Source organism: Gorilla gorilla, chromosome 18 (genome assembly GCF_029281585.2).
Source record: "Gorilla gorilla gorilla isolate KB3781 chromosome 18, NHGRI_mGorGor1-v2.1_pri, whole genome shotgun sequence".
In the NCBI taxonomy this organism is placed as follows: domain Eukaryota; kingdom Metazoa; phylum Chordata; class Mammalia; order Primates; family Hominidae; genus Gorilla; species Gorilla gorilla.
The window spans coordinates 96,382,840-96,393,979 of NC_073242.2; the positions used below are offsets into that span (position 1 = coordinate 96,382,840).

Sequence of the window (11,140 nt, forward strand, 5' to 3'; positions counted from 1 at the left end):
TCCGCGGCTTTGACGAGCCCGCAGCGGCCGGGCCCGAGCGCAGAGCCGGGCCGAGACTGCACCATGCAGGAAGCGCCAGCTGCGCTGCCCACGGAGCCAGGCCCCAGCCCCGTGCCTGCCTTCCTCGGCAAGCTATGGGCGCTGGTGGGGGACCCAGGCACAGACCACCTGATCCGCTGGAGCCCGGTGAGGGCCGGGGCCCCTCGATTCCCCCTGTGGTCCCGGGGTCTCTCCACGTCAGTGAACACCCATGCCCGCCCAACCCCCGCCTGAGACTGGGCCGTGGATCCCCGGATTTGGCCATTCAGAGAAGTTCACCTTGGAGGGGGTGTGCGAGAGGGGGGTTTCCTCTGCGGCCGAAGAAGGGTTAGGAGCCTGCCTTCTGAAGACCTAGAGTCCGAGGGACCTTCGAGGCCATTTAGTTCCCACCCTACCCCATCCGACAGATGGGAAAACAGAGGCCGGGAGATGGGAAGGGCTGGTCTAGCTCAGGGTCACATTGCGGGGCTGGGAACCCCGTCAGCCTCTCCTTTCTGAGAACCGAGTATGGAGTCAGGGTCTGGCTGGGGGTAGGGACTCACTGTGGTCGCTCCAGGTTAGGCCTCGGAGGCCGTTCTGGCCTGGCCTCGACCCATATCCCCGTAAGCGGCAGGCCTGGACCCAAGAGTGAGCATGAGTGTGTGCGCGCGCTGGAGCGCAGGACTGGCGGTGAGCGGGCACCGCTCACCCTCCTGGTCTCCGCCCGCACGGTGGGCGGGCGGCGTTCTTGGTAGAGCGGGACCAGTTTCCTCGTAAGCGACCAGAGCCGTTTCGCCAAGGAAGTGCTGCCCCAGTATTTCAAGCATAGCAACATGGCGAGCTTCGTGCGCCAACTCAACATGTGTGAGTCCCTACGGCCGGGCGGGGAGCGGGGATGGGGGACTCGGTGCCGGGGATGGGGCGACCCACGCCCCCACGCCCCACTCCCCAGACGGTTTTCGGAAGGTGGTGAGCATCGAGCAGGGCGGCCTGCTTAGGCCGGAGCGCGACCACGTCGAGTTCCAGCACCCGAGCTTCGTGCGCGGCCGCGAGCAGCTACTGGAGCGCGTGCGGCGCAAGGTGGGGGCGGCCTGCGGAAATGAGCAAAGAGGAGGAGGGGTGCTGGGACTGCCTGCCTTGCTCCTGCGACCCAGTCCCGACGGTGCCTCCCGCCTGCAGGTGCCCGCGCTGCGCGGCGACGACGGCCGCTGGCGCCCGGAGGACCTGGGTCGACTACTGGGCGAGGTGCAGGCTTTGCGGGGAGTGCAGGAGAGCACCGAGGCGCGGCTGCGGGAGCTCAGGCAGTGCGGGGGCGGGCAGGGAAAGAGGGGACAGGGGTGGGGGGTTCGGGATGAGACCATAACTGGCCGGCCGGCAGTTCTGGGCAGCCCCTTCCTCTCTCCGGCCTTGGCGCCTCCGTCTAGACTTATGGGCGATCTCTGGGATGGCCAGTCAGCAGGGTGGTCTCCTGGGTCCCCAGCCTCGCCATTCTGTGGGGGGTGGTGACTGGGCGAACTCTCGGATGCCTCAGCACCCTCCCACCCCTTCCTCAGGCAGAACGAGATCTTGTGGCGGGAGGTGGTGACACTTCGGCAGAGCCACGGTCAGCAGCACCGGGTCATTGGCAAGGTGTTCCTCTCCCCAAGCCTCGCTTCTCCCTCCCACTCCTGGACACCCCATTCCACCGCCCAGTCCCCCGGCGCCCCTGTTAAGCCTTCCTCCCTCACCTGGAAGTGCGGGGGTAGGGGGGCTGTGTCCAAAGTATGAATTAAACCTTTGCTTTCTCTTCAGCTGATCCAGTGTCTCTTTGGGCCACTTCAGGCAGGGCCGAGCAATGCAGGAGGCAAGAGAAAGCTGTGAGTGAGAAAGCCAAGAAGGCGCACACCCACTTCCAAGAGCCCCCAGAAGTCCCCTTGCAAGGACCCCTTCTCCTCTGGAAACTCCTTCACCAGGAATCCTCATTCCTCCCCCTGCACTACAGGCTTCCTCACCCCATCTAGGATCCACTTCCCCCCAACTCTGCCACCTGGTATCCCCACTCCCAGAGCCTCCCATTCCAGGACCTTATTCCCAAATTCCTACCCCAGCAGCCCCTTCCCCCTCCGGCAAGGCTTCCCCACAGCTGAGACCCTGGGGCTCAAACCAGGTTCCCTCCCTCCCCTCTCTACCCACAAAGGGCCCCCATCTCTGGGGGGAGCCCCTTCCACCTCCAGCATGTGACTGACACCCTGGCAACAGGCCTCAGCTCTGCTGACTTGGCTGCTGGGGCCTGAGGGAGGGAGGGAAGTGCAGGCCGAGGTGCATGGGGGCTGACCCTGCCCCACCCCTGCCTGTGCCCTGATCGACCACACAGGTCCCTGATGCTGGATGAGGGGAGCTCATGCCCAACACCTGCCAAGTTCAACACCTGCCCTCTACCTGGTGCCCTTCTGCAGGACCCCTACTTCATCCAGTCGGTAGGTTTGTCTTCTTCCCCCTTCCCAAGGGCATGGCTGGGCTTATGGAGAGCCTGTTCCTTCTCCCCATCCCCTAAAAGGAAGAGAAGATGGAAGCCAGCCTTCCCCCCAACCAGACCCAGGCCCTCCAGCATGGACTGAGCCTCCTCCCTCAAACCTTCTCCCTTAGACCTGGCCCAGGTGGGTGTTGGTGGGGTTCTGGCTCTCCCTGTGCCTGCAAGCCAAGGGCTGGGCCTAGCCTTCTACTTACAGCCTCTCCCAGAGACAACTTTGGGCCTTAGCCCTCACAGGGCCAGGGGCCCCATCATCTCTGACATCCCAGAAGACTCTCCATCCCCTGAGGGGACCAGGCTTTCTCCCTCCAGTGATGGCAGGAGGTAAGGGGGACAGGGCTGCCCCTGGGGGGCCTGTGGGGGAGGGCCTGGCAGCCCAGATGGCTGTAGGGGTAGAGGGAGAAGTCAGTGCCAGGGTCTGGTTGAAGCTTTTCTCCGGTGCAGGGAGAAGGGCCTGGCACTGCTCAAAGAAGAGCCGGCCAGTCCAGGGGGGGATGGCGAGGCCGGGCTGGCCCTGGCCCCAAACGAGTGTGACTTCTGCGTGACAGCCCCCCCGCCACTGCCTGTGGCTGTGGTGCAGGCCATCCTGGAAGGGAAAGGGAGCTTCAGCCCCGAGGGGCCCAGGAATGCCCAACAGCCTGAACCAGGGGATCCCAGGGAGATACCTGACAGGTGAGCAGAGCCCCAGCTGGCCCATGAGCCCTGTGATAGAACAGCCCTTACCAGCCCACAAAGCTTCCTAGCCATTTGACTCCATGATACTCACCTGATTTCTTGGCCCCAGCATCAGAGTTCTGTGGAAAGCAGAGCCTCCCAGTCAGGGCACTCAGCATCTGAGGAAGGGCTTAGGAACCTACATATGAAATGAGTTCCCTGGGGTGACTGCAAAGTACACAATAGTTTAAGAAGCATTGGTGGCTATGAGGTGGCTCATGCATGTAATCCCAGCACTTTGGGAGGCTGAGGCGGGCAGATCACTTGAGGTCAGGAGTTCAACACCAGCCTGGCCAACATGGTGAAACCCCCCGCCTCTGCTAAAAATACAAAAATTAGCTGGGTGTGGTGGCGTTTGCCTGTAGTCCCAGCTACTCAGGAGGCTGAGGCAGGACAGTCGCTTGAACTTGGGAGGTGGAGGCTGCAGTTAGCCAAGACAGTGCCATAGTGACATAGTGGGTGACATAGTGAAACTGTCTCCAAAAAAAAAGAAAAAGAAAAAAGAAAAGAAAGAAGGAAAGAGAGAGAGAGAGAGAAAAGAAAGGAAGAAAGAAAGAAGAGAAAGAAGCATGGATATTGATATTTGCATAGGGAGGGGAGGGGTCCCAAAGCCCCAGCTCCACCACCCAAACTTCAGGTCCCAGGTAGGAAGCAGAGGCACTTTCTCTGTGCCATTTATGGCAGGAGTGGGGAGGTTGGGGATGGAGAGAGGATGGGGATCCTCTCCTATCATTTTCTAAATGTTGGGGGATTAAAATCTTGATGCATCTGGGTTCCTTGGGAACTTAATGCGGGGTGGACACTGCAAGCCAAAAGCAGTTCTGTCTGCACAGGGGGCCTCTGGGCCTGGAAAGCGGGGACAGGAGCCCAGAGAGTCTGCTGCCTCCGATGCTGCTTCAGCCCCCTCAAGAAAGTGTGGAACCTGCAGGGCCTCTAGATGTGAGTACCCCTTCTGCTGAAACAGGGGCATGAGACCTGGTGGGGTCTAGCTCTCTGTGGAGCCTGGGGAGGGCACCACTGACCCAGAGCTCTCCTCAGGTGCTGGGCCCCAGTCTCCAAGGGCGAGAATGGACCCTGATGGACTTGGACATGGAGCTGTCCTTGGTAAGAAGTGGGTCGGGGAGGGCAGAGGCCAGGGGTGGCTGAGTCAAGCCCTCTGGTCCATAGCTGTTCTCTGTGAGCCAAAGCCGTGTCTCTATAAGAATTGTCACAGTGATTTCCCAGCTGTCCCCTTCAGCTGCTAGGTCCCCTCCCCAGCTGCTCCCTGCGGTTCTCACGCAGATGCAGCCCTTGGTTCCAGAGCGGGGTGAGCCTGAGCTGGCGGTCAAGGGGTTAAATTCTCCAAGCCCAGGTAATGGTTGTGATGACTCCTACCTGGGAGGACGCCGTGATTGGGCTGAGCTACCTTGATTGAGTGAGGGGGCAATCTGCAATTTGCAGGGAAATCCTGAGTTCAGGCTGCACTGCAGAGCGTTCCTTGAGCCACCCATGCCCTCACCATTGGGCGAGAGTGGGGAGGTTAAGAATGGATGTTTCATCCTAACTGAGCAGAAGGCAGGCGGGCAGGGCTCTCCTTCCCTGAAGAAAGGAGGGGGAACATTTCCCCTGATGAGCGCAGTCCCACTTCTCCTAGGGAAGGACCCCACGCTCGGGGCCCCACTCCTGCTGGATGTCCAGGCGGCCTTGGGAGGTCCAGCCCTGGGCCTGCCTGGGGCTTTAACCATTTATAGCACTCCTGAGAGCCGGACCGCCTCCTACTTGGGCCCGGAAGCCAGTCCCTCCCCCTAAGACCCCGCGCCTCTGAAGGGGCTTGGAACCAGTCCGCCGCTGCACATCCTTCTTGGCTTCCTGGCGCCCCCTATCGGGGGTGAGCGAAGCCCCCACTACTGAATGGCCTCTCTCCACTACCCCGACTATCCCTGCACATAAACTCCGTGTTTTTTTTTTTTTCTGTTTCTGGTCTCTTTTCTCTATCGACCAGGGAGCACAGGAGTTATGGGTGGGGGGTGATTTTGCATTTGTAGAAGCGTCCAGATACTAGGTCTTTAATAGAGGAACCCCAGGAGGGTGGAGGTGCTTGGGGATCCGGTGCCTAGCTCCCTTGCTTAGGCCCGGGTCCAGGGCTGGCGCGGGGCCGCTGCAATCTCTGGGAAGCGGGGGCTTTTGGGTCGCGCTCAGCTCTGCAATGCATGCGTTCTGTGATCCTGGTGAGTTGGTATCCTTCTCTGAACTTCCTCTGTGACAGGCAGAGAAGAGGGGTCGATGACAAGATAGATGGAAAGCACCTGGAAATTGGCAGGCCCTGAGCGGGCGCTGGACGTGTGGGGCCGCGGGCCGAACTGCCCCCTCCTGGCCTCATCTCCTGGTGCGCCCCGGGTGGGGAGGGAAAGCTGACTACGTGCACGTCCCCAGCCAGCGCGCGGCCTCCGCGGTGTGGCTCCTAGTGCCCGGGGAAGAACCCTCACCCTCCCTATTCCCAGCAGCCCTGGCCGCCCCGCCCCCGCCGCAGCTGCTGCACCCACCCCCACCCTGCCCGGCCCTTTCTGCACCGTCATCTCCTGCCCCGCCGAGGCTTGACCCGTGAGTGGGGACGCCCAAAACGGGCCAGACCGGGAGCCCCACTCCCGGCTGTGGGAGGGAAGGGAAACCGAGATTGGGCAGAATCAGCGCCCCACCACCCGCTGCGGCGCTCGGGGGTCGGGGGGGTGGGGTGGGTAGGTCTGTGGGCCCCGCCCTGCCGCAGGACTCTCAAGCTCTGGGACTGGGTGGAGGGAGGTAAGGGGGTGGGAAATCCGTGCAGTCGCACATGCGCAAAGGCTCTTCACTGTCCCAAGACCCTGGCTTCCTGGCCAAAGAGCCCGCGCAGCGAGGTGGGGTTGGGGGCTGGGACCCAGCTCCATGCCCCGCCACATGGCTCTCTGGGAAGAATCGGACCTGTCACCCTCAAAGGACTGGCCGCTAAATAACTTCGGTATTGAGAGCTGTGAGAGCCTCAAAGGGAGGGCCCAGACCAGCTGGAGTCTCTACCCCCAGACAGGATAAAGGGCAGGACTTGGGGTCATAGGAGGAGGAGGCTAACATGAAAACAACTTAGGTTGGAGAGAAAGAGGGGCCAATCCAATCTGCACCCTCCCTGTGTCTGTCCCGAGTAGGTGCTGTCCCCCTCTCCCTTCCTTTGCCCACCAATTGGAGGGACACTCTGGAAAGCTCAGTTGAAGAAAGCGGAGAGTCTGCGTGTACACAGTGCAATGATGTCAGTTAATGCACTAGTGAGGGCATGTGTTGTTCACGGGGTACACAGAAGAAGGAACCACCAGCCCTTGGGACACTTAGGCATTGGTGTAGACAAGGGAACATTTGAGTCCTGGAGGATGGATAGGTCCACGGAGCGGAGGGAGGAGAAAAGGATTCCAGTCTTAGCGATCAGCATCAGCAAAGGCTTCGAGGTGCCAGAGGCATAGTGAGTTCTCCGATCCCTGGCTGGTGGAGGGAAGCTGGGAAGGGCCTGGCTGTCCAGGGTGGTGGGAGGAGGCTAGAGTAGCCAGACCAGATATTTTGGGTTGTCTCTGATGGGCAGTGGGGTGTGGGGGGGAGGTAGATAGGTATTTAAGATGGAATTCTGCTAGACAGGAAAATATAGTTCAGTTCCTCATAGTTCAGGCTGGAGCAAGTAAGATTCCAGTTTTACCACTGAATCTCTGAGCCTGTCTCCTCATCTGTAAAATGGGAACAGCAATCCTAGCTCAGAGACTTGTCAAGGCCACTGTGCTATCGGGCCTGGCGGAATGGGAGTGAGAGGGGCTCAGAGGGACTGTTACAGGACATGAGGTGACGATGGTGGGGTGGCAAGGCAGGAGCTGATGGAGACTCACTGAGAAGTGGAGAAGCAAGATTCATCACAGATGGGACATAAAGGGAGATGGAGGGGCAGGGGGTAGTCCTGGTCTCGGCCTGGGGGGGAAGGGCTTCAATGGGAGGAAGCCAGGGTGTGAAGTGACGATGGAGGGGCAGGGGGTAGTCCTGGTCTCGGCCTGGGGGGGAAGGGCTTCAATGGGAGGAAGCCAGGGTGTGAAGTGACGGGGGAGGTATAGTGTGACACCAGAGGGTACTGAGAAAGACCTGGGAGGCAGGATGGCGGCTAGGACTAAATCCTCTCTCCCAGAGAAGGCCAAGCCTCCTAGAGCCAGAGAAGGAGGCAGAGGAGGGACAGCAAAGGGAGGAAGAGATGGGAGGATGCCGTGTGAACAAAGCCAAGGCGGGGAGGAGAAGAAGTTATTATCAGGGTGGGGGTGGGCTGAGGGCATGGTTCAAGGCCTGATGTCTTTGCCTCCTAATGCCAGGGGTCTTGCTGGCTGGGTCAGGCCACTCACAGGAATGGGCCATAATCCTTGGTTGACAATAAATGGACAAAGCAGCTGTGTGCGGTGGCTCATGCCTGTAATCCCAACACTTTGGGAGGCCAAGGTGGGCGGATCACGAGGTCAGGAGTTCGAGACCAGCCTAGCCAACATAGTGAAACCCCGTCTCAACTAAAAACACAAAAAATTAGCTGAGCGTGGTGCGGGCACTTGTAATCTCAGCTACTCGGGAGGCTGAGGCAGAAGAATCACTTGAACTCAGGAGGCAGAGGTTGCAGTGACAAGAGAATGTGCCACTGCACTCCAGCCTGGGCAACAGAGTGAGATTCTGTCAAAAAAAAAAAAATGGATAAAGCAGATTGACTCTCCCTAATAGCTGCTGTTGGTAGAGATAGTCTCTCAAGAGCCAGGCATGGTGGTTCACATGGTGGTTCACAAAGTGCTGGTAATCCCAGCACTTTGGAAGGCTGAGATGGGAGGATCGCTTGAGGCCAGCAGTTCGAGACCAGCCTGATCAATATAGCAAGACCAGGACAGGCCGGGTGGCTCACGCCTGTAATCCCAGCATTTTGGGAGGCCAAGGCAGGTGGATCACGAGGTCATGAGTTCAAGACCAGCCTGGCCAACATACTGAAACCCCGTCTCCACTAAAATAAATAAATACAAAAAAATATATAGCAAGACCCCACCTCTAAAAAAAAAAAAAAAAAAAAAAAAGGCTGGGCACGGTGGTTCACGCCTGTAATCCCAGCAGTTTGAGAGGCCAAGGCAGGCAGATCTCTTGAAGTCAGGAGTTCAAGACCAGCCTGGCCAATATGGTGAAACCCTGTCTTTACTAAAAATTCAAAAATTAGCTGGGCATGGTGGTGTGCACCTGCAATCCCAGCTAGTCTGGAGGCTGAAGCACGAGAATCACTTGAGCCTGGGAGGCGGAGGTTGCAGTGAGCCAAGATTGCGCCACTGCACTCCAGCCTAGGCAACAGCGAGACTACATCCCAAAAAAAAAAAAAAAAGTCTCAAAATAGTGCGATCCATGGAGGAAAATCAGTCCAAGTTCGGCAAGCATTTGTCGGTATCCTGTATGACCTAGGCCTTGGGTACTTCAAGATCAAACAACAAATGTCTGTAGGTCATTCCCAGGTCAGCAGGGAGCCAGGTGGGTCAGCAGGGAGACAGTCACATTAGGAGTTAGGGCTTCAGTAGGGAGCCAGGTGGGTCAGCAGGGAGACAGTCACATTAGGAGTTAGGGCTTCAGTAGGGAGACAGGTGGGTCTCAGGTGATGTCAAGAGATCTTGGTCAGAGCTAGGCCTGAAGAAGATTCTGGTATCTCTGCTCAGGAATCAGGGGACCAGGAAGGGCCATGAGACTACACTGGTGTTGCACTATGGTGGTGGTGTTGGTGGGAGGGTGTAGAGGCGGGGCTTGTCCTGGAAAGTTGGATCTCAGGGTCAAGGTAAGGGGAGAGGGGCAGGGAGGCTCTCAGCACTTTGTGCTCTGGGTTCAGAGGGGACTGGAGGGTAGAGTATGGAAGCAGGGAGCTCTGATCCTGGGTTCTGCAGGGCCAAAGCAGGAGGCAGAAGGCTGGACTTAGTAAGTGGTAAGGATGGTGAGAGAAATATTCAGCAGTCAGACTGGAAAGGACTTGTCTGCAAGCTGGGTGTGGAGTATCAGCATCAATCCTAGGTTTTTCTGCCTGGTTAGGTGGGGAAGCAGATTTGAGAGAAATACCTTAGTTTGGATAAACGGGGTCTGAACTCGCCTCGGATTTGCCGGGGCTGGAGCTCAGGACGTCCTGGTTGGGGAGGGCATTCAGAGAGTAGATGCCAGTCCTGGGAAAGGCAGGGGAGGAGAGGAGAGCCACGGCTGACGCTTGGGGACAGAAGGAGGAGCCTGAGGAGGAGACAGGACAGAGCGTCTGGAGAGGCAGGAGGACACCGAGTTCCCCGTGTTGGCCTCCAGGCCCTGTGCTTGCGGAGCCCGTCTGGCGGCTGGGATCGAGGTGAACTTAAACCTCAGCCTGGGTGTTCACTGGGGGCATTGACAGAGTGGTCAGAGGCGGCGAGGGCAACCCCCCATTACTTCTCTCCCCTTTCCCCATGCAGCCCCGACAATGGGCAACGCGCAGGAGCGGCCGTCAGAGACTATCGACCGCGAGCGGAAACGCCTGGTCGAGACGCTGCAGGCGGACTCGGGACTGCTGTTGGACGCGCTGCTGGCGCGGGGCGTGCTCACCGGGCCAGAGTACGAGGCATTGGATGCACTGCCTGATGCCGAGCGCAGGGTGCGCCGCCTACTGCTGCTGGTGCAGGGCAAGGGCGAGGCCGCCTGCCAGGAGCTGCTACGCTGTGCCCAGCGTACCGCGGGCGCGCCGGACCCCGCTTGGGACTGGCAGCACGTGGGTCCGGGTGAGCGCGCGGGGCGGGGCCTAGGGCAGAGCAGGGACGGGGCTGGGGCAGACAAAAGGCCCGGGGAGGGCAGGGTTGTCGTCTCCGCTAGAAGTAGGCGAGTGTGAAACCGCACAGGGGTAAATTGAGCCTCAGTCACTCCCACTTCCGCCCCAGGCTACCGGGACCGCAGCTATGACCCTCCATGCCCAGGCCACTGGACGCCGGAGGCACCCGGCTCGGGGACCACATGCCCCGGGTTGCCCAGAGCTTCAGACCCTGACGAGGCCGGGGGCCCTGAGGGCTCCGAGGCGGTGCAATCCGGGACCCCGGAGGAGCCAGAGCCAGAGCTGGAAGCTGAGGCCTCTGAAGAGGCTGAACCAGAGCCGGAGCCGGAGCCGGAGCCAGAGCCAGAGCTGGAACCCGAGGCTGAAGCAGAACCAGAGCCGGAACTGGAGCCAGAACCGGACCCAGAGCCCGAGCCCGACTTCGAGGAAAGGGACGAGTCCGAAGGTGTGAGTCCGCCCAAACCCTGAGCCGGCTTGGCGGGAGGGCATGGCCTGGGAAGCGGATGCCGGACCCCACCTCTTTGACCACTGTTCCCGTCATCTCTAGATTCCTGAAGGCCAGAGCTCTGACCGGCGGTGCCCCGCCCATGCTGGATAGGACCTCGGATGCTGCTGGGAGCTGAATCGGATGCCACCAAGGCTCGGTCCAGCCCAGTACCGCTGGAAGTGAATAAACTCCGGAGGGTCGGATGGGACCTGGGCTCTCTCCACGATTCTGGCTGTTTGCCCAGGAACTGAGGGTGGGTACCTCTGAGTCCCAGGGACCTGGGCAGCCCCAAGCCCACCACGAGCATCATCCAGTCCTCAGCCCTAATCTGCCCTTAGGAGTCCAGGCTGCACCCTGGAGATCCCAGACCCAGCCCCCTAGTGGGACAAGGACCTGACCCTCCTGCCCGCATACACAACCCATTTCCCCTGGTGAGCCACTTGGCAGCATATGTAGGTACCAGCTCAACCCCACGCAAGTTCCTGAGCTGAACATGGAGCAAGGGGAGGGTGACTTCTCTCCACGTAGGGAGGGCTTAGAGCTCACAGCCTTGGGAAGTGAGACTAGAAGAGGGGAGCAGAAAGGGACCTTGAGTAGACAA

General features: G+C 59.7%; 2 protein-coding genes across 9 annotated transcripts; both read left to right on the forward strand.

The window, feature by feature from the left end:
• Positions 1-55: 55 nt before the first annotated feature.
• Positions 56-5,606, forward strand: HSF4 (heat shock transcription factor 4). 5 transcript variants are annotated; one of them, XM_019012223.4, is made up of 13 exons: positions 56-186; positions 774-882; positions 971-1,098; positions 1,198-1,322; positions 1,572-1,647; positions 1,810-1,874; positions 2,372-2,474; positions 2,713-2,851; positions 3,076-3,199; positions 4,075-4,180; positions 4,280-4,345; positions 4,523-4,592; positions 4,875-5,189. In XM_019012223.4, the coding sequence occupies exons 1-13, from the start codon at positions 64-66 to the stop codon at positions 5,027-5,029; spliced, it is 1,389 nt and encodes a 462-aa protein (XP_018867768.1). In that variant the 5' UTR covers positions 56-63; the 3' UTR covers positions 5,030-5,189. The 5 variants fall into 5 exon arrangements, 4 of the variants coding, with proteins under 4 accessions (XP_018867768.1, XP_018867765.1, XP_055222109.1 ...); XM_019012220.4 differs by having other exon boundaries at positions 2,727-2,851; positions 2,972-3,199; XR_008672706.2 differs by lacking the exon at positions 4,875-5,189 and having other exon boundaries at positions 2,727-2,851; positions 2,972-3,199; positions 4,061-4,180.
• Positions 5,607-5,739: 133 nt separating this feature from the next.
• Positions 5,740-10,760, forward strand: NOL3 (nucleolar protein 3). 4 transcript variants are annotated; one of them, XM_063700283.1, is made up of 4 exons: positions 5,740-5,821; positions 9,703-10,005; positions 10,162-10,499; positions 10,600-10,760. In XM_063700283.1, exons 2-4 carry the CDS (start codon positions 9,711-9,713, stop codon positions 10,648-10,650), a joined length of 684 nt encoding a protein of 227 aa, XP_063556353.1. In that variant the 5' UTR covers positions 5,740-5,821; positions 9,703-9,710; the 3' UTR covers positions 10,651-10,760. The 4 variants fall into 4 exon arrangements, with proteins under 4 accessions (XP_063556353.1, XP_063556354.1, XP_063556352.1 ...); XM_063700284.1 differs by having other exon boundaries at positions 9,703-9,995; positions 10,162-10,497; XM_063700282.1 differs by lacking the exon at positions 5,740-5,821 and adding an exon at positions 5,864-9,599 and having other exon boundaries at positions 9,703-9,841; positions 10,162-10,497.
• The last annotated feature ends 380 nt before the right edge of the window (positions 10,761-11,140 follow it).